General features: G+C 45.7%; 1 protein-coding gene and 1 long non-coding RNA gene across 2 annotated transcripts in view; one reads left to right on the top strand and one right to left on the bottom strand.

Annotated features, from left to right (window-relative positions):
* Positions 1-16,423, bottom strand: part of LOC143217505 (uncharacterized) — a 127,787-nt gene that overhangs the window by 73,958 nt on the left and 37,406 nt on the right. The gene's annotated exons all lie outside the window — the stretch shown is intronic.
* On the top strand, positions 11,646-12,963 carry LOC143217513 (uncharacterized). The gene has a single exon (XM_076441893.1). The coding sequence runs from the start codon at positions 11,890-11,892 to the stop codon at positions 12,934-12,936; it is 1,047 nt and encodes a 348-aa protein (XP_076298008.1). The 5' UTR covers positions 11,646-11,889; the 3' UTR covers positions 12,937-12,963.

The following is a 16,423-nucleotide window of genomic DNA, read 5'->3' as shown; positions in this document are numbered from 1 at the left end:
GTTGCAAATAACCTAATGGAGGCAGGAGCAGAGGTTAGAGACGAGGATTTTGCATATGTACTACTAGCAGGTCTCCCAGATAGTTACGAGAACCTGAATATGGCATTGGCGAGCTTGCCTGACGACAAGTTTACGTCAGGAGAAGTCAAAAGAGCTCTATTAGCAGAGTACGATAGAAGGGTATCCAGAAAACAGGATGAAGGAAATACACATAAAGAGGCTTTCCAAATATCAAAGAGAACAGACACGAGAGAACATAAGGTACAATATTTTAACAAACTTAAAAATGACACATGCTTCAATTGTAAGAAACCAGGACACATAGCGAGAGACTGTAGATACAAAGTAGAAAAGGACAAGAAGAAATTTGAACCGAGGGCAAAAACAAAATATGACGCATTCTTACTGTCGTTGAATCATGTCGACATTGAAGATGTATGGATTCTGGACAGCGGAAGCACGCATCATGTGTGCAAAAGAAAAGATTGGTTTTCCAGCTTCCAGGAAATTAATACACAGGTCATAAATACAGCTGCTGATCCAAATAAACCAGGTCAATATTCATGCTAAAGGTGTTGGCAGTGTGACGCTCAAGAAGTTTGTTGGACATGAAACAAAGGGTGTCGTATTGAACAATGTATACTTCGTACCAAACCTCAGGAAGAATTTGATGTCAGTTTCTCAAATAGAAAGAAGGAACAAAGAATTAGTGTTTAAAGAAGGAAAGGTAAAAATAAGGAACACAGTGACAGATGAGGTTATGTGTGAGGCATACAGAAAGAATGATTTGTATTTGGTAAGTGCTGAAGTGCAAACATCATTCAAAAAGACAGCAGAAGTAAATAACTTGAGTATTCAAGACGAAGCAATTTGGCATCAACGTTTTTGTCACATCAATCATGATGCAATTAAAGCATTGTTAAATGGTGATCAAGTAATAGGATTAAACAACACCCAGTTGGATAAATACACATGTGATGCCTGTAATATAGCCAAAGCTACGAAAAGCCCTTGCAAGAAGCTAAAGGTAAGACAAACTAAAGAAGTAGGTGAATTAATACATTCAGATGTTTGTGGCCCGCTACCAGTTCCATCCATTAGTGGAAGTAGATATTTTATAACGTTCACAGATGACTTTTCAAGAACAGTTACAGTGAGATGTTTGAAGACCAAAGACGAAACAAAAGACATTATTAAAGATTACATTGCAAAAATGGAACGTCAGACTGGGAAGAAGATAAAACGATTCCGCACTGACAACGGGTTAGAATACTGCAATAAAGAATTAACTGCATATTTTGACTGTTTAGGAATCAAACACGAGAGATCAAACGTAGAAACGCCACAAATGAACGGCGTGGCTGAAAGAATAAACAGAACACTGTTAAATTTGACCAGAGCAATGTTAAAATCTTCAGGTTTACCACAGAGATTTTGGGCGGAAGCAGTCACTACAGCCAGCTACGTGAAGAATAGAACTGGACATTCGGCGACAAAAGGTGAAGTACCACTGGCAATATTGACGGACCGAAAACCCAGTGTACGTCACTTGAAGGTTTACGGTTGCTTGGCATATGCCCGTCTACCTAATCAAGGCCGTAAGAAATTGGACGACAGAGCGATTGAGTGCATATTTGTGGGCTATGCTTCTCAAACACGCGGTTATAGACTGTGGTATCCACTCAAGCAGGACGTTATTACAACAAAACATGTAAGATTTGCTGAAGACAAAATGGGCTATGAGTGGATCTACAAGAAGGATGCCGAGAACTACAGATATAACCAATTATGGGTGTACGATGACGAAGAAGAGACAACCATAGATGAAAAGACCATAGAAGAACAAACTATAAAAGAAAAGACCATAGAAGAAAAGAACACAAAAGAAGCGACGCAAACGCATCATGATGAAGGTGTAAGACAAGAGGAAATAGTGGGGGCAGAAAGTAATGTTCTGAAGAGAGGAAAAGGAAGACCGAAGAAGGTTATTAAAAATCCATACGGGAGAAAGGGTAAACCGAAAGCGGAGGAAAAGCAAAAAGATTTATTTTCGGAATTCGAAAGCAGCGATTGGAGGGACAGCGACATAGAAGCAAATATAGTAGAAATCGCTGAACCTAGAAGCCTCAGTGAAGCGCTGGAATCTCCGCAGGCCAGTGAGTGGAATGAAGCAATAGAGGATGAGCTGAGCAGTCTTGAAAGAAGAAAAACCTGGGAGGTAACAAAACTACCCAAGGGGAGAAAATGTATAGGATGTAGATGGGTGTTCAAGGTTAAGACCAACACAGAAGGAGAAGTCACCCGATATAGGGCGAGATTGGTCGCGAAAGGATTTTCACAAGAGAAAGGAATAGATTATTCCGAAACCTATACGCCTGTAGCTAATTTCTCATTAATTAGATTGTTTCTAGCTTTAACAGTTACATTTAGGTGGTACACAAGACACATAGACATTAAATGTGCATATTTATATGGAGAATTGGAGGAAGAAATCTTCATGAAACCACCTCCATTATACAAAGCCAAAGAGGGAACAGTAGTCAAGCTGTTACGTCCCATTTATGGATTAAAACAATCAGGACGAAATTGGAATAGAGCATTGAACGAATTTCTGGTGGAACAAGGATTCAAAAGACTACGGTCGTCAAACTGCGTATATAAAAGAGATGATTGGACAATAATAGTCGTATACGTTGACGACATATTCATATTTGCTCCAGATTCAGAATTAATCACAGACACAGTAAAACGGATCACAGAAAAGTACGAGGCAAAAGACTTGGGCGAAATCAGTCAGGCGTTAGGAGTTAAAGTCGAGCGCAATCGCGATGGAGATATACGTTTATCACAACGAATTTACGTAGAAGAAGTACTAAGAAAGTATAATATGACTGAGTGCAGAAAAACGGCAACGCCATTAGATCCGGGCATTAAATTGTCGAAAGAAGATGCTCCGAAAACAGAAGAGGAAAAGAAATTGATGGCCAATATACCATATAGAGAGCTAATTGGGAGTTTGATGTTTTTGGCTCTTTACACGAGACCTGATATATTGTTTGCGGTAACAAAACTATCGCAATACAACTCCAACCCCGGGAAGCAGCATTGGCATCAAGCGAAGTATATATTAAGATACCTGAGCGCAACCAAATATTACGGTATCATATACAAGACTGACACTAATTCGAGTATCACAATATACTGCGATGCAGATTGGGCAGGTGATACAGATGATCGGCACTCATTTTCGGGTATGGTAATGTTGTTGGGAGACAACATTGTGCAATGGAGAGCCGTTAAACAAAAGTCATTATCGACTTCCACCATGGAAGCCGAATATGTATCCTTAGCAAATGGGGTTAAAGAGACCCAATGGTTAAATATGTTCCTGTCCGAATTAAATTTAATAGAGTATTTTTCAGGTCATTTGCAAATGAAATGCGATAATAGAGCGGCTATAGATTTTGCTCATAATAATATGGAAAATAGCAAAACTAAGCACATCGACATCGCTTAGAGGAGGGTTTAATGCAGCTGAGTTACGTCCCTTCTAACGAAAACCAAGCGGACGGTATGACTAAGGCATTGAAGAAAATTGCTCACGACCGCTACGTAAAGATGTTGGACATGGACCTCACAAAGTGGGGGAATTGAAGGATAGTTCAGTCCATGAGCAATGGCGGCGCCAATAGGCGTTAAGCAGAATTAGAGATCCGGCTTTAGGCACGCGTCCCTTTGTCTACCGCGCCCATGGGATACGTTCCCGCCATTCCGTCTCAGTCCGTTGATAGCAGTTCATAGACATGTATCACTTACTTAAGCCATTTGTATTACATTATATATATATATATACCTAATTATTATTAAATGTTCTTATGTTTAATCATGATACGAATATAGTTTCATTGCGCGAACAACCCTAACATTATTATTTCTATTTTTATTTTTATTTTTTTACTTATCGTTTCGCGTGTTGAGTGCAATCTTTATACAATATCGTGTAAAAAGTGTAAAGACAAAAGTGCACAATGACTAGGAATAAAGGATGCCGAGAAGGAGAGTCCATAAAGAAAAGGATGACGGCCTTGCGACGCTTGAAGCTGCATAATGCTTCCACAAACGACGCAACAGGTACGTCCAATCATTTAAATGAAGGGCAGCGTCACGTAGTAGATACAAATACTGATGTGCTTACATCATTTGCAAGCACATCTGATTTATCTGCCGATACATGCGTTGCAATGAACGAACAAAGCATTGTAAAAAATGCAAGTTCAGCAACGCATGTTTCCGAGGATGAAGGAGATGTGCTTACATCATTTACAAGCACATCTGATTTATCTGCCGATACATGCGTTGCAATGAACGAACAAAGCATTGTAAAAAATGCAAGTTCAGCAACGCATGTTTCCGAGGATGAAGGAGATGTACCGCATAATAATGCGTTCACATTAGAATCTGCTACGTTGCCTGCAACTATTGTAGATGCATGTTTGGTACAAGGGACATCATCGGAAATGCAATACGATACGGACGACGATATCGAAAATATCGTTTTGCACGAAGATGGGAATATTGTAGATGCATGTTTGGTACAAGGGACATCATCGGAAATGCAATACAATACGGACGACGATATCGAAAATATCGTTTTGCACGATGATGGGAATATTGTAGATGCATGTTTAGCACAAGGGACATCATCGGAAATGCAAAACGATACGGACGACGATATCCAAAATATCGTTTTGCACGAAGATGAGAACATCGACGCAGATCGTTTACGTTCTGCCGACATGTCTGGACGGAGCATCGCGAGCGTTGGGCATATTTTTAAAGAATTGCAAAGACTAAACGCCCATTGCCTTTGCCGGTTCAATCAGCTTGTTATAACGAAAACGATTTCTCACGGTCTGAAGACTCAATTTTTTGTCGAATGTCGCATGTGTCATTTCCAGAGTAGTTTCTGGAGCGAACCGACAGATGACAAAATATTGGATGTCAATACAGGTGCCATTATTGGTGCTATATTGACAGGGACCGGTCACGCGCAGTTAGATCCACTTATGGCTGCTATGGATGTTAAATTCATGTGTCGTAAAACGTATGGGGCGTATTAAAAGAAAGCGTCCGAAGCTTTCGCAAGTGCCGCAGAAGCAGAAATGCGAGCGGCTGGCGAAGCGGAAAGACAATTAGCAATACAGAAAGGTGATGTCATTAACGGTATTCCGCATATATCTGTGCGAGTAGACCGTTCATGGATGAAGAGATCTTATAGTAGTTTCAATTCTCCAGCCGGAACGGCTCTTATCATAGGGGCCCGTACGGGACTAACATTGTTCCTTAGTGTACGTAACAAATATTGCTGTGTCTGTGCAGGAGCAGCAAATAATGGTACGACGCCAAAAGAACATGTATGTTATAAGAACTGGGGAGTCAATCAGAGCTCCACGAGTATGGAAAGTGACATCATCCTCCAAGGCTTCGAATGTAGTATAGAAATGCATGGGTTGATATGTAGTAAATACGTTGGCGATGGTGACAGTAGTGTTCAGAAAAAATTGACGGATTTCCCACGATACGCGGGCATTGTTACAATAGAGAAGGTAGAATGTAGAAATCATCTTCTCCGCAATATGTCAAAAAAAGTAAACCAAGCGGGTAATTATGGTGCTCGTAAATTCTCGAAAGAGAAAAAAGCCGTTAGGAACAGCGTAATGAAATTTCGAAACGCTGTTACTATGGCTGCTACGTTTCACCGAGAGAGCAATGTAGAATGTTAAGACAAAATTGCTGGTTTGATTAGAGATTTAGACAATGTACCCAGCCATATATTTGGGGAACATAAAGATTGTGCCTCGTATTTTTGTAACGGAGTTCCGAAAGCAAACGAGGCAAATCTTGTCCCCAAATTACGAGAGGCAGGGATATATGGCAAATTACAATATATAATGCAACGCATGAAACAAAATGCGGCGAGTTTGCTACACAATTTAACCAGCAATATTGTTGAAAGTCGTAACGCCATTATTTGCAAACTCACCGGCGGGAAACGTACAAATTTAGCGCAAAGAGGCTCTTACCAAACGCGTGTAAAAGCATCAGTCGTGCAAACCAATAGTTCCGCACCGATAAGTAAGGCTTGTAACGCATTAGGTAAAGAGCCCCCAGCACGTGCAACCGTGCTGGAAAAAAGAAATATTGCCGGACAGGCAAAACGGAATGAACGTTTGCGCGCAGCACAAGAATCGGGTCTCGCTCTTCGTAAATCGAGATATTCTGGCCAGAGTCGTGGACCTGATAAAGATTATGGTCCGAACGCGGAAACGCCGGATGCTACTCCTGAAGTTTACAAACAGCTGAAATCCGATCATTATCGACAGCTACGATGGAACTAGCAGAATCGCGAAGTATTCGAGTTTCTTTCGCGGGGTCAGCATGAAGACCCGGTGTGGCATGCTGAACGTAAGAAACTGGTGACTGCTTCAAATTTCGAAAAAGTTAGTTCCCTGAGGGATACAACTTCGCGCGAACGCCTGACTGGAGATATTCTTTACCCTACTGATCTAACAAATTGTGCTCCTGTTCAGTGGGGTAAAGATAAAGAGAAATTGGCACGTGAACAATTGGAGATCGTTAAGAACATAAAAATCAAGGATTGTGGGTTATTCATTGATGAGGAAGTCCCATATTTTGGCGCGACGCCTGATGGCACCTATTCAGACGATACCATCGTTGAAATTAAATGCCCTTATGCGGCGCGCCATATGACTCCTAATGAAGCAATTATGCGAAAAGTTCCAAGTGTCAGTAACGTTTTCGACAGACATGACGACAATCGTTTAAACGTAAAACACAAATACTATTTCCAAGTACAAGAGCAATTGCATGTGACGCAAAGACAATATTGCATCTTTGCAGTCTGGACGCCTCTTGGAATTAAGCACACGACTGTTGAGCGTGACTCTTCTCCAACATTGTCACGGTTGTTCTGTTTTCACTACCATCGATCTGCAAAAGGCTTATCATCAGATTCCGGTTGCCTCTGAAGACATTGCCAAGACAGCCATTACAACTCCTTTTGGCATGTTCGAATATCTAGGCATGCCCTATGGCCTACGGAATGCTGCTCAAACCTTTCAGCGCTTCATGGATTCACTGTTCCGTACCATGCCGTTTGTTCGTTATTATCTTGATGATCTTTTTGTGATGTCCAAGTCAATCAAAGAACATTTACATCATCTTCGACTTGTATTTGAGATTTTACGAGAGGCCAAGTTGTCGATAAATCTCCAGAAATGTGTTTTCGCGCAGTCTGAGGTCACATATCTGGGCTATTACGTTTCCAGAGAAGGTTACCGTCCTCCTCCCGCTAAAGTCAAGGCCATTGAAGATTTTCCCAAACCTGAAACGAATGCCCAGCTTCGACGTTTTCTGGGGATGATCAATTATTATAGACGTTGCATTCCAGGTGCTGCAAGCATTCAGGCGCCTCTCAATGATCTCCTTAAAGGAACCACCAGGTGTTCCAAAAAGCTTTTGACTTGGACACTAGATGCAGATCAAGCATTTCTGAAATGTAAAAAGAGCATTGTTAAGGCGGTCAGTCCTGTTTATTTAAGTCATGATGCACCACTCATGCTTACTACAGGTGCCTCCAACACAGCCATCGGGCCAGTTCTTGAACAATTGGAAGATAGTATTTGGAGACCCGTTGGTTTCTTCTCGCGAAAATTAAGTGAGATTGAACAACGTTATGCCACATATGATCGAGAACTTCTAGCGGTTTTTGCAGCAATCAAAGATCCGATAAAGCATCTCCGATGTGCCATTGCAATGCCAACTCTTCTGGATGGTGTCACCATCAGTGAAGCCCAGTCCACAGACAATGAACTTATTCGCTTGCAAGATAATCCAGTTCTAAAATTTAAACAACTGACTTGGGATGGTCAAGAAATTTTTTGTGAGGTATCCACTGGTATCTTAAGACCATATTTACCAGTATCTCTCAGACGCACTACCTTTGATCTCATACACGGTCTCTCACATCCAAGTGGAAAAGCAACTAGTCGCATGATTGTAGAAAAATTTTTCTGGCCTGGTTTAAGAAAAGATTCTCTTCAATGGGCTCGCACATGTGAAGCCTGTCAACGTGCTAAGGTTAACCGTCATAATCGAACTGCTCTTGGTAATTTCCCAACTCCTGATGGACGTTTCGATCATATTCATGTTGATATCATCAAGCTACCGTTGGTGCGAGATATGCAATATTGTCTCACAATTATTGATCATTATACCCGTTGGCCTGTAGCTGTTCCTATAAAAGACAAACAAGCTGATACTGTTGCCAAAGCTTTCTTTGAAAACTGGATTACCAATTTTGGATCTCCACTTACCATCTCTACGGATCAAGGAATGCAGTTTGAATCAGCCCTTTTTACTGCTCTTGCTCAATTGCTTGGTTCAGTGCGAATTCATACCACTCCTTTTCAGCCTCAATCAAATGGTATGGTTGAAAGGTTTCACCGTACTCTCAAGGCTGCTTTAATGTGTAGTCCGAAAACTCCTTGGCCAGACATTCTTCCATCGGTGTTGCTTGGCTTACGTAATGTTTTCAAAGAAGATTTACAAGCGTCTCCTTCCGAAATGCTATTTGGATGCAATCTTCGAATTCCTGGAGAATTTTTTGTACAAACAGACGCTCCCATTGAACCTCCTCTTTTTGTCTCCAGGCTTCGCGGACTCATGAGAAAAATTAAACCTGTTCCTGCTTCCAGACACTCCAATTTACGTCCCTTTGTACATAAAGAGTTAGACACCTGTTCTCATGTTTTCAAAAGAGTGGACTCTATTCGGAAATCTCTGGACCCACCGTACACTGGACCACACGAAGTAGTTAAAAGAATTGACAACAAAACATTCGTGATTCGTTTCAGTGGGATTGAAAAGACTGTGTCAACGGATTGTCTCAAGCCAGCCTTTCTTGAAACAAATGATACACCAACTCAACAATCATTGCCGGAAGTTACTTCACCAGGTGTTGCTCCTTCAACTGTTGCACCACCACTTCCTCATCGCTACGTGATCCGGTGTCTCATGACCCTTCGCCGGTTATTATTAGTATTAAGGTTATTAATAGTATTAAGGTTCTTTTATTTATAATGTTTTATGTTTTTCCGATCATTTATTCATTCAATTACTGATTTTAATCTTGTCAACATCTGTTTATACAATAATATAAAGTTCTATTACAATTTATTTGAACACGTAATTCCAAACATATATCGTTTTGCTGTGTCAATAGACGAACTGAACGATCAAGTGAGCGCGTCGATCCACCGCCGAACTGATCTATAGATCGATGTCAATCTTTTTATTTACATATATTATACAATTAACCCATGCTTGTACAATAAAGAGTGTAATGCTAATACATGTGATTAAATAAATTTGAAAATATCTTAATGGAAATGGGTATTCATAATACAGAAATAACGCACAAGAATTCAAACTGTCTGTTCTTTATTTAACCGAAGAAGAACTGGTCAGAGGACGTCTGTATCGTTAGCGAGCCGAAACTGAAGTGAAGTTACAGAGAAAGTTTTAGGGGAAAGAAAAACCCCTTGTTGGGTCCACTCGGAAAAACAGATGTGGGAAGTCCCTTAATTTATTACTCAGGGCCTCTTTGTATTTGAAGGTTGCAGGCCCTCCACTTCTGACCGAAGTCAATGACAACGACCCGAGGACCGTTAAAATATTCCGGGACACTCTTAGTATCCTTCAACACTCGACTTAGTTTTGCAGATATTCCAACATATCTCTATCAAATTGGAAAAAATCTGTAACACTAAGGATTGTTACATCTTTCAATACCTGTCGTTTTTCCCGACTCAACCTATTTCGATGAAACTTTCACAGTGCATATAATTGACACAGATCGACAAAACGTATTTTTTAAATTTTCAATTGTGACGTGGCAAGATTGCCTACGTCACTCGAACTTCCATAACGAAAGACCGGGCCACCCTTTGGTCAAGCATCGCGATAAGAGCCGCTGCGAGCGCTCTCCCTGGGCACGAGTGAGACCCAAAAAGGCGCATTCTATTGTTTTGAATGTCGCGCCAAATTGCGCGACGAAGGTTTACAGGACCGTATCCGGGTCCCAAGCGGGATCCGGAAATTCTACTTTCAACGCAAAGGCAACGAACCCTCGAGGGTAAGCACCTCGAGGCAGGCGAAAGGCAGGACCCCGAAAGAAAATAACGAGAGATCGTCAAGGCCCAGGACTGTCAACCTGGAGGCGCCGACGAGGGCATCCGGTGCAGAGACGATCAACCACTCTACCCTGTCGTCGCCTCGTCCGGGAAGAAGCTGCATCGCAACCGGATTGGCTGACGCCATCGTCTCCTCGGGAAGCGGCCAATCGGAAGACAGCGCTGCCGGATATGCCGTGAGACGCCGGAAGCCGAACGCCGTCGCCTGGGATTCGTCAACGAAAAATTAGCGATTAGCATTAGCGATAGGTCGAGACGTTGCGCGAAGGAAGTAGAATCGAAAAGTGGGGGACGCCCTGCTTCCGCGTACCCGAGCTGCCGCGTGAACGATCACTGCGTCTTTGGAATCGTTAACGAACAGTTGTCTCTTTAAACGATTGCTTATAATTCTTGTATTTTGCGCCTGCTGAGACCAAGGGGACTCTAGAGATTCGCTGCCGTTCAACTGTTGCCGAACTACCAGTGGTAAGCGCCGATCAGGCTTTCGATATTAAGTATTCGTGAACTTCGTGTTGGCTCGGGTAGCGCGGCGAGGTTAGGTATTCGCGTCGCGAGAATTAACGGCAGAAAAGGCGGGCGATATTAGTGGACACGATCTGTGTCAAAGTACGGATCCTTCGTATTGTGAGGGATATCGTTTTCGTGATACGAATCCGGTCGGATAGCGGGGGCCGCGTGGCCGCATTGTGACGGTTGTACGACCCCGATCTAAACGCGAAGTCGCGGATTCGGGATACTATCGCCGCCGCCGTTAATTCTAATTAACCTGCGCTCGTTCCACGGTGTGAAGCCGTCGCGTGTTCGATTCGTGGTCGTAAATTCTGTTCGATCGACGCAAGTCCGAGAGAAATCGCGAATTCCATCTGAGTTCGGCCGGAAATCGGCCTTCGGGGCCTTCCGCGTCGCGAAGTTCCTATCGCTGCCGAATTCTGCGCGAGTTTGTAAAGTACGGGAGAAACAGCGCGTGCGATTTCCATCAGTCGCGATAATACGCGCCGGCTACTTTGTATTCCCTGCCGAGTCGTCGGCAGCCCAGTCGAATCGTTTAATAAACATCTTGCTAGCCGAAACGTTGTTTATTCCTTGTGTGAAAACCTTCCCGTCGCGGGGAACGTCTCGTGTTCTCCCGACGTAGAATCCTGCGCCCTCGCGAGAGCTATTCAGAATTCGTTTGCTACGTCACAGTCTCGAGAGTCCAACCGCGTTCCGCTTTCGTGTTTAGATTACGATTCTTTCGTGTGACACCTTCAGGTGTCTGGCGCCCGAAATTGCATCAAGTTTGATTTTCCAATAAAGAGACTGTGAGCGTATTTTGTCCCGAGAGGACCACGCATCGCGCGGCCGAGCGTGGCCCGGCGTCTCGCCTGTAAATTCTCGGTGTCGCTATTCATCGTTCGACCATCCATACGAAAAGTTAAGAAAGCGACGTGACACAATATAGGCAGAGGGAACCGCCTCGAGCACCAACTCTGATGCGGCGCCACCACCACGACGGCGCGGCCGACCACGGAAAATAACGAACATTGTTCATCTTTGTCATAGGCAAGCAGCTCCTGAGTCGCAGCGTCAACCGCAGCAGCATCTGCGACACGCCAGTGCAGGAAAGGGGAAGAGGATGGACGAGTTCTATGCGGAGCTCTTCGGCTTGTTCGACGAGCCGGCGAACGAGGACCAGAGGCCACGTACGCCGACAATTCCAGAGTGGGCGATGCGACCGTCGACGGCCGCAGCCACGGCCACCAGCGGTACCGACAGGACGGCAGCAGGCAGCGACAGCACCGCAGCCACCAGGGCGACACAGGCCACCGTCCGCCAGGCCGTACGCACGCGCACGGCCGAGAAGAAAACGGAGGGTGCCACCCGCCAACCCGGAGGAGCGAGCACGACGGCCCAGGAGGGAACGGGCACTACGGCCCGCCACGTGGTCCGCACCCGCACAGCGGCGGAGAGGAAAATCGAGGTCACCGCCCGGAAGGCCACCCGGCCTCTACCGGTGGCAACCTCCAGGACGCCGTCTACCGCGACCAAGGCCGCTCCAGCATCGAGGGTCACCGAGGGAACACCCCAAGCTGCCCCACCACCGGCAACCACGACGGCCACCAGGACGAAGTCGGCGACACCGCGGATACGTGAGGTGACCTGGCTACCCGCACCGGTACGAGTCGTGACCACACGACCAGGGTCACAAGCACAGGCCGTCCTCGCCTCGGTGATGACCATTCCACCACAGTCGATCGACGACCACCGGGTACTAGCCAGGCACTCGCCGTCCATCCAATCACACCGGGTTCCGTCGCCGGAACCAGCGAAATGGTGGCCGGACGAGCCATTCGTACCCAAAGCAGAACGACGGCAAAGGTCGTCCTCACGGGCACGACGGCACACCGCCATCACGCCACGACCGCACCGGGCACGGACCCCAGCCGGGACCACCCCGAAGGCGGCGACGGCAGACCAGCGGAAGAGGGATGCAGCAGTCCAGCAGAAGGCGTCTGAAATCCCCGAGCCGGGGGGGCTTCGAGGCGCCCAGACGTCAACGTGTCAAGACAGCAGACGCGCCCATCGACACGCGGCAGACACCGCCTACGCGACCACTGGACTTCTCCGTCCCGAGAGGGCGGAAACCGGAGACACGCCCACCACCTCCGCAGGAACCGCGTAGTACCGGCAACACCGGGGAGACGGGTCGACAGTCTCGATCCGACCCACGGACGGAGCCCACCCGCACACGGCCGGGACCGGCCACTCCACCACCAGCGGCAGCCCCGACGGAGGCGACCGTCAGGGAGCGGTCCCCACGGATAATCCGGCCAATCGTGGCGACGGCAACGGGCCCGGAGCTGCCAGAAGAGGAGCAACCGGGGAACGGAGGGCAACCGGTAGCACCATGGCGAAGGGCACCAGGGGCCCCTCGCCCAATCACATACGTCGGGAAGTACGCGCCGTGCCCCACGACGTGGTATCAGCTGCCCACCGGCCGTTACGTAGAGGTACCCGACCGGTGCGTCCAGACAAGGCAGTACCGCGCATCCCTCGAGGAAGAGCGATGGATGCTTTTCTTCGAGCGGGACGGGAGACTGCGCCGGTGTAAGCGCCGGTAAGTAACCGGCCCGTGCGCGGATGAGACACGCGCCGTAACCCCTTCTCCCCGCCGGAGGCCATTAAAATTAAGTCGTTTTAAGCGCGGACGTTCCCGCTCAAGTATTTTTTCTGTTGTTTTCGATTCTAGGTTAGTAGAACTAAGCCGTTATCACGCTAGCGTTCGCGTCGAACAAGCGCGGACGTTCCCGTTCAAGTATTTTGTTTTGTATTCGATTCTAGGTTAGTAGGACTAGGTCGTTGTTGCTAGCGGCCGCGTCAAATAAACGCAGACGTTCCCGCTCAAGTATTCCTTTTGTTGTCTCTGCTCGGTCCTTCAAGGGAGCGCGAGATCAACCGCGTCGCCAAAGATTTTGTTTATTTCTTACTATACACCGAGCCAATGAACGGGAGATGTGGTGCTAGAGAAAGAGAAACCCAAGACTGGGAAAATGTTTATATATCATAGGTTATTCTTCTACGGACCGTTCTTTTTTTATAAAATATACATGTCCATTGTGTTGTCTAACCTAGTGCCGTCTTATTCGTCACCTACCCCTAGATGTAAGGCATCGACACTGTGCGGCAACATGTACACCAAGGAAACGACTGTTTTTTTTTAAATAAACGGGGCCTCGCTCTCTTACGTTTCGCTGTCCTGAAGGGGGAGGGGGGTGTAACAGACCTGTACGGTGCAGGCCTGTTACCAATAGACACGCGCCGAACACCGCCGACTGACGCCGAGAACTGCCGAACACGCCGTACACACACACACACATCGCGTCACGATATACAGTCCCGCGCTCCGAGACACATTCGGCGGGAAACGGACGTCGAGGTTCGGCCATCTTAGCGGACACGGAAACGCGACGTCACACATCCGCTTTCCCCGCACCAGTCCCCCCACCACCAACCTAGACCTATAAAAGGCGATGCAAACGAGGCACGGGCCTCTTTTCCATCCTGGCCAGCAGCTAGGAACCTTCTCCAGAATAGTGGTACGTATCGCTATTCACTCGTCCTGATTCCCACGCTCTCGACGTTGAGTTGCCGACAGCATCGTCAGTTCCCACCGGCGGGTACAGCATACTCGCCAAACAGAAAGGACAGCATCCTTTCTGCCGTTCGGTCAGCCACCGAACACGATCTCTCAGGGCAGCACCTTGGGAGCTCCGTCAGCCACGGAGACGCTTAAATGAAGGGGTCAGCACCCTCTTCATTTATCGTAGAACCGCCACGAGATCATCCCGACTCGTGGTAGGGTTTCCCTGTCCAATCCTGCCTGTACCCTGAGTCGTCACCCGCACCAGATTGTCGGGCACGCGTCGCGACGCGCGACGCCCTGATCTCATGACGTCGGTAAATTCACGCACCGGTTACGCGAATGAACGATCACACGTCGCGATCCAGGATCCCCGTTAGATTCACGCACCAGTCACACCCGGTTCCGCGAGAGCACGAGTAGTGAGGCCCGAAAATACACATTTACGTCGTCGTTATTTCACGTCCCGCGCACCTCGTCCGTTTTCAGCTTCCGTCGATTCTCTCGCCAGTAAACGAACCTGGCTCGGCGAGCTATTCAGCACGAGAGGACACGACAGCCGTGGCAAACACATACCGCCGGAAGCAGAACCGTTACAGTATTATAATTATTATTATTTATTGAAGTGAAACTTCTTTTATAAACGGAATGTTTTTATTTTTGTAATAGATTATACACATAAAACATAAACATGGACGCAGGAAATGAAAAAGATGTTACCGCATCGAGGGAGTCCGTGTACATTGTACATGAGCTGCGAGGATCTCCAGTTCGCGGATGCGTCAACGCAGTCTAGTGAAAGTGAAATTCTTAACTATGAAATAGTATCTCGCCGCGCACACGGCATGTTTGACGGCGCGATGCTGACAGGAAACGTTTACCTCTTGTATCGAGCAATAAGTAGCACCAACGAAACAGTTAACAAATACATCTGCATATTTTTATTAGTATTAAACATCATAGCGCACTTAGCGGTAGGATGCTATTTGTTCAGCATCCTTGTCCGACGGTTACTGAACTTGCGTGGGACCAGCCACGGCGCACATGTCATAGTATTGCTAACAATTGTAACAGCTGCAATGGCAGTAATAAATGCTATTATTCAAGCACCGTGTGGATGCATGTAAACCTATGAAAAATAAAATATTTATGAAAATTATGAAGAAAGAAAACATTTTATTTAGAATACTCCGCGCTGGGCGTTCTTAAACAGTCTCTAAGACAGCGTCTGTTCATTGGCGATTTTCAAGTGTTTGAAGGAAAATTCTGTAAATTCTTGTAGTACAAAAGTTGTTCAGGTAGGTATACAGAGCACTTTCGCATAGATTTTATTTTGTGTTATCATCTAAATTAGTATAGTTATTAATATTTGAATATTACCAATCATTCTGTAAGCTTTTCAAAAATTACAAAACTTTATTGACAATTTTGTTATAGTATTAGGTTGTCCCAAAAGTTCCTTCCGCAATGCCTTTCTTTAATATTGCTAAATAAATATTAGGTTATCTCAAAAGTTGTTTTTCGATGCATGCACATTATGCAAATTCATATTAAGAAGTACAAAATATTAACATAAAGATTATCGTATTGTTTGTATTTATTTAGCGACATTAAAGGAACACAATACGGAAGAAACTTTTGGGACAACCTATTATAAAGCTTTATTGAGTGCTCTTTTTGGTGTCATTACATTCGGTAAACAACGGGTCGATCGTCGATTCGGTCGAAGTTTGTGCAGTTCATGTAATTTAAACGATTTGGCCATTATTTTTTGTAGTTTGAGTGCATTGCACTTTTCGATATGGTCAATGTATTTAGGTTATATAAGTTATTGTTTATCTATTAGCTTTGTTTGGGATTGGCTGAGCGTGTCGACAGCGTGAACTCGCCGATTTACTGCGCCGCCCCGCTATTGGCGGACCCGCACGTAACCGCGAGATCGAGAGTCGATAAGCAGCTCGCAGTAGCTTAGACCAACACCGTCGGACCTCGATTAGGATCGATTATCGACCCCAAAAAGGGGATTACT

The sequence above is a fragment of the Lasioglossum baleicum genome, chromosome 17, assembly GCF_051020765.1.
Source record: "Lasioglossum baleicum chromosome 17, iyLasBale1, whole genome shotgun sequence".
Classification (NCBI taxonomy): domain Eukaryota; kingdom Metazoa; phylum Arthropoda; class Insecta; order Hymenoptera; family Halictidae; genus Lasioglossum; species Lasioglossum baleicum.
The sequence above is the reverse complement of the archived record's forward strand: the minus strand, read 5'-3'. Positions and strand labels throughout refer to the sequence as shown.

Bases quoted from the DNA above. Each gene is read 5' to 3' on its own strand.
- LOC143217513 (XM_076441893.1), top strand. From the start codon at position 11,890: ATGGACGAGTTCTATGCGGAGCTCTTCGGCTTGTTCGACGAGCCGGCG.